Source organism: Pseudonaja textilis, chromosome 7 (genome assembly GCF_049901715.1).
Source record: "Pseudonaja textilis isolate UNSWEBS1 chromosome 7, rPseTex1.2, whole genome shotgun sequence".
NCBI classification, from domain to species: Eukaryota; Metazoa; Chordata; class Lepidosauria; order Squamata; family Elapidae; genus Pseudonaja; species Pseudonaja textilis.
Window position 1 is genome coordinate 11,917,897 of NC_141996.1, and position 16,212 is coordinate 11,934,108.

The 16,212-nt window shown below is 42.3% G+C and overlaps 1 protein-coding gene across 1 annotated transcript; it reads right to left on the reverse strand.

The window, feature by feature from the left end:
- Positions 1–733: 733 nt before the first annotated feature.
- On the reverse strand, positions 734–15,345 carry CWC15 (CWC15 spliceosome associated protein). The gene is made up of 7 exons (XM_026706927.2): positions 15,150–15,345; positions 11,763–11,933; positions 9,558–9,670; positions 8,555–8,643; positions 6,814–6,927; positions 1,565–1,683; positions 734–1,187 (listed from the first exon to the last, which is right to left on the reverse strand). Exons 2-7 carry the CDS (start codon positions 11,891–11,893, stop codon positions 1,058–1,060), a joined length of 696 nt encoding a protein of 231 aa, XP_026562712.1. The 5' UTR covers positions 11,894–11,933; positions 15,150–15,345; the 3' UTR covers positions 734–1,057.
- Positions 15,346–16,212: the final 867 nt, after the last annotated feature.

Below are 16,212 nucleotides of genomic sequence, written 5' to 3' on the forward strand. Positions count from 1 at the left end.
ACCACTGCTAGGGAGGAGAGCTCTCTCTCTGTTCGCTAGCAGTGGACTCTCTGGGGGAGAGAGGGAGAGAGAGAGAGAGAGAAGAGAGAGAGGGAGGGAGGAGGAGGAGAGAGAGAGAAGAGAGAGGGAGGAGAGAGGAGGGAGAGAGGAGGAGAGAGAGAGGAGAGGAGGAGAGAGAGAGAGGGAGAGAGAGAGAGAGGAGGAGAGAGGAGAGAGAGGAGAGAGAGGAGGAGAGGGAGGAGGAGAGGAGAGGAGAGGAGGAGAGAGAAAAGAGAGGGGGGGATCAGATTGCAGATTCAATTGCAGAACATGCTGTCTCTTATATGACTGTTCCCTAGGCAGCCGCTTTTCACTCGGTCTCCCAATGTCTTTCCCATTACAGCTGCTGGGTCCCTACCTCTCAGAATACAGTATGATTCACCTGACATTGTTGTTTCCCTTTTTTTTTCAACCCCTATGATCTCCACCCCACCTTCTTTATGGTGGGGTTTTTGGTGAAGTAGGACCAGATTCTAAACTTATAAGCAACGAGGTTGCTGGCGCTTAGGAGGAATGGTCAACCTGCTTGTCCATGAAGCTGACACATCAGCCAGAACTAATAAAAGGATGCTTTATGTCACAGAAGACAGAAGGACCACTGCTGAGTTTAAAAACATATCCAAGCTTTTCCCATCTGAATAAGATCTGCAGAACAAGAGAGGGAGCTAATGAAGGTTTAACAAAGAAAATAGTATCATGAGTGAGTGAAGGGTTTATTGGAAGTTGCTTTCAAAACATTTACAAAATGATTTTCCAGTGAACATAAATTCAGAGCAATAAGGAAATCGACATTTTCAAGAAAATGAGGGGGAAAGAGAGCAGCAAGGGGTAAGTTTACAACAATAAACCATGCAAAAATATGCCAGACGAGGAATTAAGTTAAAAAGATAGCTATGATCATGGGGGATACCTGCCCACTGTTGACAGATTTCCATCCAAGCCAGCATTTTCCTGGTGAAAGGCAGATGACTTGCGCCACACAACCTATCAGCAACGCAACCTATTCAAAAACAAGATCCTATTTGATGTATTTTTCCATAAACTTTTTGTGAAATTCAGACCGCAGTGTGTCATTGACAAATCGTTTGTCTTTTTTCATCTCGTCTACACCTTTCGCGCAATTCTTGAAGACAACATCGTCATCCCACCTAAAAGAGGAAAGGAACACGTCAGAAGTGCTGCCAGAGACTCTGGTCCATGCTAAAATATTTCCCCCTTCTGGAAGGGATGAGTACAGAACCAAGAACCCCCCTATGTTAACATGCGTAGGCTGAACTGAATGACAGGAATAGTGAATGTCGGGCCAGATTAAAGGCCAACCATCCCCAGGAACTTCATCTTGATTAAGAAGCTCTCGAGAGAAGGAAAAGCAGGAACAGCGTGTTACAGAAAACAAAGGAGCTCTCCCTGCTTTATGATTTCCTCCATTAAAATCCAATTTAATTGTTTTGGAATTGTGACAATTCACAATCCAGTGGAAAAAAAAGCTGAGAATCCATTTAATACACCGTTAACATCTCCCTACCTTCGCTTCACTTTAAAATTTGTTTGAGGTTGTACTGGTCCCGTAAGGTTCAGCAAAGGGTTACCGCTTAGGATGTTTTCCATCCGTATCCTCTCCTCTTCAGCTTTCTGTTCTTGTTCCTGCCAAGAGAAAGAAAGGTGGGCTCCATGCTTTTATGAAAGCGAACTGTCTACAAAAGTGGCCTCTTTCCTTTTCAGATCCCTGTAGAAGCAGCTAAAGATTCAGCCACTAAGTCCTTTTGCGGTGCGTTCAAGTTTCTTTTTTTTCTTTTTAATGTTTGTAGTGCCGGTTTTCCATTTCTGAAAGAAGCATCTGCCAAATACAGGGCTGCAGCCAGAAGCTGCTTCTGAGGTTTTGGATTCATGTATCTAGGGGAAGCAGCTATATAAGTCCAAGGAATGAAAAGTTCACCTTCAGGCTGAAAGCTCCTGTACTCTCCCACTGTGACCTTCAAAGAAGGACTTATCACAGAGGTGTCAAACTCAAGATACGGCCCGCATAGTGCTTAGATCTGGCCTGCGGGGCCACCCTGGAAACAGCAAAGGACCAGCCCGCGGTACCTCTGCCAGCAAAAAGGGTCACATGTGCCCCCGCCAAGCTCTGTTTTCGTTGGCAGAGTGCTGCAGGAGGCCATTGCAGCTGAAAATGGAGCCTGGGAGGGCCTCACCCCCCACAATTTCCACTTTTACTGCCAGAGGACTGCATGTTGCAGCCGAAAACAGGGCCCCGGAGGGCCGCATGCCCCCCCAAGCTCCGTTTTCGCTGGCAGAGTGCTAGCAAAACATACTAACAAAAGTGGACCTGCCCCAATTTGAAGTTTGCTGTCCTGTCCTCACCCTGATCTTTTCTCAAAGCTCAATATTGCCAACTCGTTTAATCTCTGTTCACAGGCCTTCGTTTCTAATCTCCTGATTCTCCTTCTTGTCCTTCTCAGAACCTATTCCAGCGTGTCAGAATCCTTCCTCAAAGGTTAAAAAGTCCTTGCGGTGGGATCTGTCCAGTGCAGGGTGAAGTGGAATTCTGATTTTTTCCAAGAAGTAATCTGCACGATTCCCAAACTGTAATGCTATTGATGATAAATCCTAAACATGCATATCATAATGGTCAGGTTATTTAAAACCATCCAAGAATGTCGCTCATAGCAAAACAGACCCAACGTTTTCAATTTTCAGCACACGTACCATAAAAATTGCAAGGGGGAATCATGGCAGGGAATTTGAAACGTCGGTCCTTGAGTGACAGGTTCAACTTTTAACCTTGGGTTTGCTTGGAAACAAAAATGGTTCCTGCTTATCCTGGGGATGAAATTGGAGAGCAAATACCAACTGATTGAGTCTGAGCCAGGTGGTAAAAGATTACACTACTTGCATCCTCCACAAATAGAGTGTAATTTGGAGAGTGGAGGCAGATCAAGCAAGCATAAATATTAAGATAAAAAGCCAATCGCACTAATTTAAAAAAATGTAATAGTTAAATTCAGGAAATCTGGAAATCCAGACCTTCCAACTAAGTTTTTCTCAGGCCACTACAAGATTTGTGAAAAGAGACTTGCAAAAATTCTTTGCATGATAACCTGGTAAGAACTTAAACAGACCTGTATGTTTTATTCAGTGAAGTAGCTAATGTATTGATATAGTTCTTACAATGTTTAATCTTAATGTTTTAATCAGTGTTTAATCACTTCATCTAAATGGAGCTATTCTATTTGATCCACTCCATAAACACTGTCTTATTAACAACAACTACAAGTAGAAGCCAGTACAACTAATGGCATTTACCTTAAATGCCTGTTTACTGTTTTCCAATATAATTTTGCCTTGCACTGCTTTCTGGATAAAAGGTAAACTTGATGTCTACATGCCCATAATTTTAATTTTAATAACCTACATGAGCTACATGTATTCATCTCCATCATTTCCCAGGCAGGCATATTAGTTACCTCAGATATAGAGCGTACTCATAAACAGAATTCAGGACAAGCATAACATTCCAGAAATGTTGAAGCTCAGCAGGAGATCACATGGCTTGGATATGGGAACATAACGGGGTTAAACCAGCCACAGAATGAATTTCAGGCTTCAAAATTGTGCAGGGCGGGCGGGGTAGGGAAACTACGGCTCAACAGCTTAGGGAATAGCTGCCAATCAGAGCAAAAATGACTGTACTTGGTAAACCAGCTATCCAATGCAGGATAAGCAGTTTGATAAGTTCAAAGGAGTAACCAAAGAACCAAACGGTCATAATTGAGGCTGCGTGATGCTTTATATTTGATTTTTTTTTTTAAAGTGTTTTGGTGCACCGTGACTCAGAAACAGAAGTCCTGTTTGCAATTCTTTAATTCTCTCCTGAATCACAAATTTGTCCTCTGGTAGATAAAAGGATGCAGCTGCTTGAAAGAGTGACAAGAGAGGTACTCCCAAATGCTTCGAAGTATGTTTTTTTAAGATTCAAACCCAAAGCACACTGCACACCCCTAGTAATAATGAAGTTATGCCCAACGTACAATGATCTAGCAATGGAATATTTTGATATTCCCTGGAATTCTGTAGAGATTCTCAGTCATCCAGGTCATGGTTGCTTTTTCAGGAGGTAACTGGACTTTCTTGTTTTTCCTTTTGAAAACATTTCGCTTCTCATCCAAGAAGCTTCTTCACCTCTGACCGGATAGTGGGGAACCAAAGGATTTATACTCCTTGCAGACAGCTAGTAATTTGCATTCTTTAGAGAGTTGTTGAGGCCACTTGGAGGTTTATTTGTGTACTCGGGGTCACCTGAGAAGCGCTCCTGGTTCCTGTAGTTCCTGCTGCCTGCAAGGAATATAAATCCTTCCATTCCCCACTATCCTGTCAGAGCTGAAGAAGCTTCTTGGGTGAGAATTGAAATGCCTTCAAAAGGAAAAAACAGAAAGTCCAGTTGCCTCCTGAAAAAGCACCTTTTGGTATTTCCTGGAATGTTCCACTAGAAGGAACATTCCCAACAGTTCTGGAAAAAATGGCTTTTTCTTCCTTATATTCTGGAAAAGATTTCAGGTTGAGGTCCAGACCACATCTAGAAAATACCACACAACAGACAATTGATGCATTCTGGAAGAAAAAAAATGAACATTCCTGGGAATATCCAAGTGAACTCTTCCTACACTAAAGAATTCTGCACATCCCTCATCCAACCAAGCTACAGAGCAGCCTTCTCCACCGTGGTGCCATCCGAGTCCAACTCCCACCATTCTTTGGCCAAGCTGGCTGGGCAAGATAGATTCTGCAATTCAGTTCATCTGGAAGATGCCTGACTGGAAACTTTACATTAAACAGCTTCTAGCAGCCTCTAGTGGTACTAAACGACTATTTCTAGAAAGAATATTTGTATCCGGGAACGACAAAATGTTCCAAATTCAAATCTTTCTGAATTGAAAGTTTTGCACATTCCTAGCTTATACGTAAATGACTAGTTTGGTCCAATGTAGTGGACAAGACTTGATTGTTGGTACCTCTGGATTACCAAGAAATGATTTAGAACTGTTTATTTACATCAGAGGCCCAACAATTCTCCGTGTGGTCTGCTCCTTGGTGAACTGCCAGCTCTCTATTCTTGTTGGCAAACTGCTTTTATTAGTGAATTAGACCTTACTCTCTCCTAGCAAGTTTCGCAACTATAAAATATGCTTTGGCTAGATTTTATTTCCATGAGCATCTTTTTTTTTTTATCAAGCAGCGTCTCACAAGTGAAACTTAAAATTATGCAGCTCTAAAACACCTGGCAATGAGTGGATTCTTACGATTGCTTGGAAGAACGATTTACAGGATTTTTGAGAGGAAAATAATAGACTATAGCTGGTGTTCATCGCATCCTATCTCCATACCTTTTCCATCTCATAGAACTTAAATCATCCTCTTTTAACGACCCCATAATCCCTTGCGGGGTGGAGTCTGGGCAACTGAATAGAGCCGAGTGTTTACTGGCCGGATGCCCTTCCTGTTGCCAATGAGGAGCATTTTTCCCCAGCAGATATATTCCCAGTGTGCCCAGGGAGAGAACTATATCTGCCTCTACTTAACTCACAGCCTCCTGATTGTGAGGCGAGATCTCCATCTCTAGGCCACCACACCAGGCAGCCTCACGGAGCCTAAAGGTGCCCAGTTAATCGAATGCACACCCTCAAAGCTGACATCAGCCAGAACATAGAAAAATCAAGGAAACGGGGCAAGATTGGAAGATGTGGAGAGACGAGGCCCATAGAATTGCCAAGAAGAGGATACCATTAACTGTTGATCAAGTGCAATTTCAGCAGCAGAGGTATGAAAGAATTTATCCCCAAATAAAAAACGAATAATTTTCAATCAATACAGTCTTTGACTAACAACAGTTCGTGAAGGGACCGTTCGAAGTTACAACGGTGCTGAAAAAAAGGGATGTGACCATCTTTCACACTTATGACCACTGCAGCACCCCCCCGCCCAAGGTCCCGTGATTTACACTGGGATGCTTGTGAAGTGGTTCCCATTTTTGTGACGGCTGCGGTGTCCCAGGCTACCTGATCGCCTTTTGTAACCTTCAGACAAGCCAAGTCAATGAGGAAGCCAGAGTCACTTAGCAACCACGTTACTAATGTTCACAACTGCAGTGATTCGCTCGACAAACGTGGCAAGAAGAGTCATAAAATGGGGCACAACTCACTTAAACAAATTTTTCACTCGGCATCGTAAATTTTGGGCTCAGCTGTGGTCTTAAGTTGAGGGCTATCTCTGATGGTAGCCCTTAGAACAAGGGTGTCAAACTCAATTTCACTGAGGGCCACATCAGGGTTTTGTTTGACCTCGGGGGGGCAGGGGGCGTGGCCAGGGTAGGCGTGGCCAGCTGGACGCCACTTAAGTTGGGGGCACCTTGTGGTGGCCAAGTGCTAAGGAGGACTTCCCTCAGACTCTCCCTCCCTCTCATTATAAACTTCCTTCCTTTCCTTCCTTCCCACCCTCCCTCTTCCTTTTCCTTTCTTCTTCCTTCCACTCTTCCCTTATTTTTCCTTCTTTCTCTTTGCTTTTCCTCTTTCCCTTTCTCCTTTCCTGTACCTTCTTGGATACTCAAATGCAAAAGCGGAAACATTTCTTCTTTGGAGTTTGTTTTGACAGCCCTTTGCCAGTGAAAAACGGAGCTCAGGGTTTGCCTTGTGTTGGGACACCCCCTGCCCTAGAAGGTTATCGATCAGCTACCTATCTTCATTGTGTCACGTCACCAACACATTTAAAGCACGCGTTTACCTTCCGGGCTTGTTCTTCAGCTCGTTCCTTTTTGATCTTTTCCAGCTCGGCTAACAGAGCAGCTGTGTCGTCGTCACTCTCTTCATCGTAATCTTCATCCTCCTCCTCCTCTTCCTACAAATGGAGCAAAACCAGGAAGACCGTTCATTGTGCGCCCAAGAGGACCGTGCGATGCTTCAGATCCCATTCCGGAAAGGAACGCTGGACTGCACAGAGACCCAAACACACCCCTTCCCTAACCACGGGTCGAATTAAGCCTGCTGGTTCCCAAGACGCGGCTGCTTTAAAATCAGACGGGTGCTTGCTTCCCTTGTCCTCTGATGCACCTTTTCCCATTTATTTATTTTTAATTAAGTTTTTATTTTTATTTTTAAGTATGTGTAAGTATCTGATTTTAGATTATTAGATTGATTTAATTGAAGCAAAAATACATGGAAACCAGCATACTGCAATGTATTCACTTCAAACGATTTTAATGGTTCTGCATTAAAAATGCAGGACAAAAACGTTTTAGAAAATGAAAACGAAGGAAGTCAAACCCCAGTGCTTTGTCATGTGTGTGGAAAAAAAAAAACAGAAGTTGAGATCATAAAGAGAGTTATGGGATATTATAAGGAGTTTTGCTGTCCAATAAATGGGTGTTTAGTGACTGGCCACACCCTCTGGTGCAGCTGTTTCGGGGGAGCACGTTTAACATGAAAGCTGGCTGGGAGATCTTGGGCTAGTCACTGTCTCTTAGCCCAACCCACCTCACAGAAAAATAGGAGAGGAAGGAGATTTAGATATGTTCACCGCTTTGCCTTGTTTATAAAAATAACGAAGGCGGGATATAAATGAAATAAATATTCTCAAAGTTTCAAAAGCGCTTGCCAGTTTTAAAAAAAAGATTTGGCAACTAAACGGATGTTTAAGATTCCCCAAATTTAAGAAGGAAGAGGCCAGATCCATCATTGTGCCTCATGCCATGAGGCTCGTGGGGCAAGAGGGGATGGCAAGTTAGGGATGTGCTGTTCGCTTGGAAATTTGGGAGGGGGCCTATCTTCGGAGACGGGAGGGACTGCTTTCCAGCTGGTTTTCACCAGATTGCAAGGCCATTGTGCCCTGAGTGTGAACTGTCATCTGCCTAACACCTCAGCTTTCTCAAAATATCTTCTCAGCACTGCAGTAGGGGCTTGGGACTAGGCAATTGACAGAATTGCTTTATGCTTTGGGCAGAATCCTCAGATGCCATCTGACTTTACTGCATCCAGTTTTTCTCCGTCAAAATTCTTTGGATTCAACTCGGTGGATTCCAGAGTCTTGCTTTCCGGAGGGGCCAGCTGCCCCCACTGAACAGAAGAGCTCTATGGTTTGCAATACCTGTAAAGATTCCCATTCCAACCATTCCAAAATTTTAACATCCAAGAGCTCATATCTCAGTCTTCTACATTAATCCAATTTGAGGAAAGAGCACTCCGTTTTGTAAATTACAGTGGCAATGGTTATAATTTATTTTGATTTCACAGAAAACCCTGTGCCTCACAGTCCATTTTAAAAACTCGAGGTCCGCTGAATGTTCCTTTCTTACAACTGAGTGGCAGCAGACTCAATCTTGAGTCAAAAATTTTATCAGGACAGAAGTGATGACCTTAATCCTTATCTGACCTGGACTGCACTAACAGTCACAGCAGAGGAGCTATGAGTGGCTCAAGATGGACCACGATGGACCTGCTGAGTGCCCAAACTGTCTGAGGTAACATACGTCAGTCAAAGGATCGTCTGCATCCAGGTTAGCGGCGGGGATTTGATCCAGTCGAGGTTTCTTTGAGACCGAAGAGGAAGTTGTGTGTTCTGGGAAAGAAACATAGTGGGGAAAAAAAAAAAAGAACTTATAAGCAAACAGCAATGAAAGAAAAGTAAATACCACAGAAAATGAAGCTGACAGGTTAAAAAAAATGTTACTAGTTCACACCCATGTTTTAGTATATTTAAGTTGTATTACTGCTTCTCTAACTGGGAAAAAGACGAGGCAGAGGAAGGCGCTAAGGCTCTCAGTGATTTTTGCTGGTACGCCTATAAACAGTCTTTAAAGGAAATAAATTAACTGTATACCTTTTTTTTCATCTATAGTGACAAGTTGTCGAGTGGCCTTATACGGGGTGGCCTTCAACAATTTTAGCAAAGGGTTCTCTACCCAGTTGCTGGGTGGGCGTGGCCCTGGTGGGTGTGGCCTAGTCGGCCTCCTGCATCATGGTGGGGGGGATGTTTTTGCCTTCCCTGGGTTCCGGAGGCTTCCTTCAAGCCTCCAGAGGGGCGAAACCAGTCTCCTTGGGCTCCAGAGGCTCTCTGGAAGGCAGAAACGGACCTATTTCTGGTTTTCCCGCACTTCCGGGAGGCCCATTCTTCACCCTCTCTGAGCTTCTGCACATGCCCTGCACATGCCCTGCACATACCTGGATCCAAAACAGGCTGTGTAGGGACTTCTGGGAGGGGTGGGGCAGGGCGGGTGGGGCCAGCCAGGGGTGGGATTTGGGGGTTCTCTGAACTGCACAGAATCTTAACTAGGGCCACTCCCGAACCCCTGCGAACCCCTAGCAGCCCACCCCTGGCCTTATATTAAGTAATTACATCTCATGGAATATTTTCAAAATTTACTCGAATGAACCCCTTTTGAGCTTCCTGGGCCTACATTCGATCCACGGCTATCGCCACAGAGGCTGATCAACCGCACAAAACCATTTCTTTGCTATGATGGTGGCACAAACCTCGCGCTGGCCTGTCTCGGTTCTTCTCTCTCACTGCCACTCTCTCCCTCTCCTCCAGTTCCCTCCTGAAGTCACGGTTGCGCACCTCTTCAGGGGCATCCTGAGTGGTTTGCCTGAAAGAAGCAGCACATTAAGAAGGCGAGTCAAGAAAACGAAGGGGGATGCAGCACAGCGGACAAGAAAATGAAATAAAGAAGTGGGGAAGTGCAAAGCAGCATGATCTGCACTTGGGAAAGTTTCCATCAGCCATTTTCTATTTTGGAACATAAAAACTTCTGAAAGTCTGTAGAGATTCTCAGGCATCCAGGTCATGGTTGTCCCAAAGGTGCTTTTTCAGGAGGCAACGGAATGGTGTGGGATGGAGTGAGAGTAGGAATAGATTTCCGGGGGGGGGAAAATGCAGACTACAAGAACCAGGACTACTCCTCGGGTGACCCTGAGGACACAGATAAACCTCCAAGTCGTTCAACGACCCTCTAAAAGGATGCAAATGACCAGCTGTCTGCAAGGAATATAAATCCTTCTGTTCCCCCCTATCCTGTCAGAGCTGAAGAAGCTTTTTGGATGAGAAGCGAAATGCCTTCGAGAGAAAAAAACAAGAGAGTCCAGTTGCCTCCTGAAAAAGCACCTTTGGGAAAAACTTCTGAAATTAATAAATCTCTCCAGAATGCCTGGATCAGTTTCTTCCTCACATTCACTGTTGAAACGCGGTCTAAGTGGGGCTCCATGGAAGACTATTTGGAAACGTCACCTTATTCAACACCTAGCTACCCATGTAATATATCTAAATTTGCCCAGGTAACACTATTACTCTAGGGATTGTACTGGGTGCCAATCAACTTCCAAGGGGCTAGTTATAATCTTTAAAATCCTATATGGCTCAAAGCCTTGATATCTTCAAAACCAGCCCCTCCAAAATGGATCTGCCATCCAGTAAGATTAGAGAAAGAAGATCGATTGAGCATCTTGTCCCTTGAGGAGTTCTGTTCCAGGGAGCCTGTAGTCAGGTTATTGCAATGTTGACCTTTCCCTTTGGGGGAACATTTTGCCCCTATATACATGGTGATATTATCTATACTATCTAACGGATGGATCTCCATGGGGCTCTGAAAATGTGACTCTTTGACAAAGCATCTGGGGACATAAAGTTTGCGCCCTCTGCATAGTGCCATTGTTATGATGTTGTGCTTGTTCCTGTTTGTTTAAGTTGCCTGCTTCTCTTCTACTGGTATACTTCTCAGAGTGGATTGGAATAAAGTAACGTATCAATCGCCCAAAATATATAAATAGTCTACACGAAAAACAGAATGGTGAAGGAACGGACCGTGCTGTTTTGTACATAATGAAAAACAAATTCTCATTTCAAAACTTATTTTCTTATGTCAGCTAAAGACGGCTTGTTTCATCTAATACATATTTAACCTGTTTTTCAGTACCCAAACTGAAAAATTTATAAACTTATGCAAGCCAAACTCTATACTTCAATATCCCTCTGTATGATCCTTGCGTACTTTATAGTGGAAAGGGGAGCCTGGTGTTAAGTCGAATTAGGATTGCAATTGGAGAAGTCTCCCTAAGCTGAATTTGAATCCTAGTGATGACATGAAGATGATGACCATCAACAATGTGGATGCTCTCAGTTAGTGGCGATGTTGCACCCTTGGAAGACCTTAAGGACCAAATTAAGGATAGACCATTATGGGGAAAAAAATCTAACAAATGACACCACATAATCAATCAGTCTAGTTGGCTGTATTGATGCCACAGGGTTAACGTGTTGAATTAAAGGTCCAGTGTTTTTGCATCGTATTAATTTAAACTTTGGTTAGGTATTGATGGGGTTCCAAAAATGAAGAACAAATTGACCCTATTTTGTGGTCAATGGGGTCACTAAGAATCAAAACTCACTTGATGGCACATAAGCAATTACATGAAGATATGAGCTGGTTGTGACCCACTGGAGATGATAAATTCATAGATCTCCAGATGCACCAAGACTTCCGTTAAACAGAATACTTTCATTGGTCAAGTGTGGTTAGGACACAGAAGGAATTTGTCTCCAGTACAAAGGATGACTAAACTGCAATGACAATACATTAGATGCCAGAAACAAAACAAACGGCGGACATTCCTTTTTCAGGCAAAATAAAGCCTACTACCGGAATCAATTCCCAACAACCACCACCACAAAACCTTGGTCTTTACCTATATTTAATTTTCGTATGAGAAGGAAGATCCCTGCTCGAATACTGCTTGGAGAGCTGACTTAGGTCCCCTTCTCCTTTCCCTCTTCCGCCTCTTGCGGGTTCAAAGGTTGGTCGAGCAGCGGTAGTCATCTTACAAGCATGGAATCAAACTTACACCATGGATTAAAACCTGTAACAGTAAAACAAAAACAAAGCTTGTTCAATACATCTTATTCAAGGAAACGGTCTCTGTTACAGTTGCAGCCCCAATGTTATGTGTCTTCATTGCTTAGCAAGCTATACTGAATTCATGAGGTTTGGTGGTTATGAAGCCAACACAGAATGGCAGCTTTAAGCAGAGGTGTTTCTTCATTCTACTACTGCCATATCAAAAGTCCTAATGATATATCTACATACATTGATATATCTACGTAGCAAAAGAATATATAATATTCTTTCTAATTTCCAAAGATTAAAGTGGAAAAATGTGGGCAGACATAGAGCCAAAAAGTTTTTTTAATATGAAATTCACTTCTATTCTTTGGAAGTCTTCGCTGGTTTCCTAAAAATGACTGTAAAGAATGATAAACAGGAAGACTTATTTTTATTCTTACATCAAAGCCTCTATTAGAATTGCAAATGTATTTGGTTCGTTCAGTTTTTGTTCTTTCTGTACTGTGTCTTTGATAGGCTTGAGATTTTCTCTCATGAGCCATTCAGGATAAAATTAAGGAAAACCTTGTCTACACTATCTTGGATGAACAGAGGGTAGGTGAGTTTAGATGAAATAAAGTTATGTTAAAAACTACTTTTCATAATTCAATGGCTGTGAAGTAAAATCTGCATATAAATCTAAAAGAAATCTTCCTTTGCTTTTTGCATTTGCTGAAACTAGTGCATACTTAAAAACACAACAGGAACAACTATTCGCTATCAGAGGCTTTGATTTTGTTCTAACAGTTAGAGCTGTTAGACATACAGTGTGCTAGTGAAACAATTTTCTTAAAGAAAAGCATGTTTTAGCAGCCAACTGGCAGTGAGGCATTATTATCCTTGTCTTTAGGTGAAATGGACAGCAAACAAATTTAATAAATTATCACTAGTTTATTTTTTAAAATACAGAATAAACATTTTCACGTATCTCTTGCAAAGAAAAGGTATCATGTTTAAGATTTCTTGATGTTCTTCAATCCTAAATAAGCTCCATACACTTGTGCAATATCAGATTACTTCCTTCAATACTTATCATTCATTTAGGCATTTCCCTACCCATCTTATTACCAAGGCAGCAAATAATTGAATTGACAAGTTTTTATTATCAAGTTATAGATCTGTTGTTGGAAGCTACCAAACACAATATAACTCATTTTTGCCTCTATGATAATAAAACATGACTTCGATTGTAACATTTACATTATTGTAATTAAGTTAGACTACAATTACTCCCTTGTATCACATACCTACATCATAAACAGACCACTTTAATTTCAAAGAATTGAATTGATCTTAGCTAAAGATAAAGGTTTCCCTGTTCAGTTGTGTCAGACACTAGGCCACAGTGCTCATCTCCATTTCTTGGCTGAGGGAGCAAGTGCTGTCTGAAGATATTTTCCATAGTCACGTGGTCAGCATGCCTATATGCCAGAGTTTCCCAGAACACTATTACTTTCTCACCAAAGTGGTACCTATTTATCTACTTGCACTTTCCAACCACTAGGTGGGCAGGAGTCCTGTTGGTGGCTCTCGGGTCTTGAACCCGAGTTGTCAGCTTCAATTAACAAAGCTTGGCGTCTTTAACCACAAAGCCATTGCGCTCCGTTCTGGATAGTTTTGTATTGTAGTTGTAATAGTTGTAATTATTACAATCACGATACAAATCTATCCAGCGCTATTTTTAAACACCACAATCTGATGCCATCATTTGAACTGGGGTGGAAACGTAATCACAAAACAGCCTCCAAGAGAGAAAGTTCCTGATTCTAATCCAGCGGTCGCCAACTTTCCCCAAGAGATGGGACTTCAACTCCCAGAATTCTCATCAACGACCAGGCCAGTTAAGGAATTGTGTGGGTTGAAGTCAAGCTATTCTCCAAAGCAGCTGAGGACAGGACAAGAAGCAATGGGTGGAAACTAATCAAGGAGAGAAGCAACCTAAAACTAAGGAGAAATTTCCAGACAGTTAGAACAATTAACCAGTGAACTGTCTTCCCTCCAGAAGTTGTGAATGCTGGAAGTTTTAAAGAAGAGATTAGATAACTATTTGTCTAAAGTGGTGTAAGGTTTCTTGCCTAAGCAGGGGGTTGGACTAGAAGACCTCCAAGGTTCCTTCCAATTCTGTTATTCTAAGTTTAGTTGTTTAGTTTATTGTCATGGCACATCGTACAATGAAATTAAATGCCATCTTCAGTGTACATTAGAACTATAAAAATAAAACACAAACACACATCCATCATATTCTATATACAATTGAACTGAAAACCCCTGATATTGCATTAATATTGCACTATACAGAAGGATTCAACAGAGTTACTGCCCTGGGATAGAAGCTGTTTTTTTCAGCCTGTTTGTCCTTGTTTTTATTATTCTGTACGTCTGCCAGATGGTAATAGTTTGAGAGAGAAAAACGGAGCCCAGGATGAGCAAAAGTCCACACATCTGGAGGTGACGCAGGAGGAGGAAAACCCTAATCTCACCTGTATACCTCACCTGATACCTCTGTAAGGGAAAGCTTCTAGATCCACATTAGACTAACTCCGTTATTCCCTCTGAATTCAGTCTCCAAAAAGGTCACCTTGGCTCTTGAAAACATAAGGTGGATTCATGCAGTTTCTTAGGTAGGAGAACCTCGATAGTTTGCCAATGTGGCACTTTGAAGTCCCAGTCTATCCTCCAGCTCTGGGATTTCCTGGTGGTCTCCCATCCAAGCAATAGCCATCCTCAATTTTTTTTTTCAAGCTCAACTGGAGATTGAACTTCCCAGACATGTCCTGTAGTGTAAGGCAGGGGTCTCCAACCTTGGCAACTTTAAGCTTGGAGGACTTCAACTCCCAGAATTCCCCAGCCAGCCAGCTGGCTGGGGAATTCTGGGAGTTGAAGTCCTCCAGGCTTAAAGTTGCCAAGGTTGGAGACCCCTGGTGTAAGGCACATCAATACAGTTACTATGGATCGTACATGGAGACTGAGAAAAAGCTTCAGCCCTCGGCTCAAAGGCCTTTCTCCTTTTGCAAGAAGTGGGGTGGGGGGGTGGGGTAGAGAGAATAGGCCTGCTGGTCTACCTTACAGGGTTGTCGTATCAATAGATTCTGCAACCCAGGATTGCTTGAAAGCTCTGCAACACGTAAATATATAAATATATATATATATATATATATCCCCCTCACAACATTTGTATCATAATTAATTCTACCTGCTGTAATGACTGGCTTAAATGGAGCAGCTTCCGGCTTCTTGAAGCACATACGGGATCCAACCATGTAGCTCGACCCAAGGCTCTCGGTAACCGCCGCACGGCTAGGCCCGCCCCGCCATTATTCCTCCCACAGGCTAGCATCCACCGCACACGAAACCATAGAGAAACAACTCTTAATATAGAGTTCTATAATAAAGAGGCTAGAGTGGCTCAATCGCTAAGCTTCCGGTAGAATATGATCAGGATTGGTCGGTTGGCTTCCCGGGAGGCGGGACATAATTGCGACGCTCTTTGCCGGATCTTTCTCTACCCCATTGCAAAGAGAGAGTTGCCGTAGTTCAGTTTCAGTCCGGAAGTGCGTGCAAAGAGTTAAAAGTAGAGCAAAGCCAACATGCTACTTCTGGTTTAAAGTTCGTGGGAAAAACAAGCACACGAACGAGCCTCGTCCCACATCGAAAGAGTATCGAATCCACCTGTTCAAAATACTATAGCACATTTTAAAGTTAAGCAAGGGATTGAACTTGATGGCCTTTCTAAACTATTGCTAAGCATGTCATAGAGACAACCAATTAAAAAAAGTTATGATAAAATGTATAATTGCAGGTATTTCAATTAGGCACAATCCTAGTACAATCCCACCAAACGAAAATGCAACACTCTACTAATATATATATTAACCACAGAATAAACTTCACAACATTTCGAAAGAAATACTTTGGCCACAATATCAGATTCAGAAAATAAAATTGATGGTATGATCCACAAAAAGGCCTAAATTTAAGTAAGAATGGAGATACATCACATTTTATTAAGCCAAAGTTTATTTAGCGGTGATATATTAAAATACAAATACAATTGGTTCAATTCATAGAATATATTAGCCCAAAACCAAGTAAAACAATGCTTGGTGTAATCTATCAATTCAATCTTTTAGAATAGTTTCAAAAAAATTATAAGATTGGGGATAGATATGAAAGTTTGTGGATGATGGCTTTTCTTCCTTTTTATAACTGATGCTTATAGACATTTTTGGAAGCAAACGTGTGAAGACATTTTTTCT

Coding starts and splice junctions, on each gene's coding strand:
- CWC15 (XM_026706927.2), bottom strand. CDS start 11,893: ATGACTACCGCTGCTCGACCAACCTTTGAACCCGCAAGAGGCGGAAGA. Junction 9,671..11,762: donor CATACGAAAATTAAATATAG/GTAAAGACCAAG, acceptor TGCTTCTTTCAG/GCAAACCACTCAGGATGCCC. Junction 1,684..6,813: donor CTGAAGAACAAGCCCGGAAG/GTAAACGCGTGC, acceptor TTCTCTTGGCAG/GAACAAGAACAGAAAGCTGA.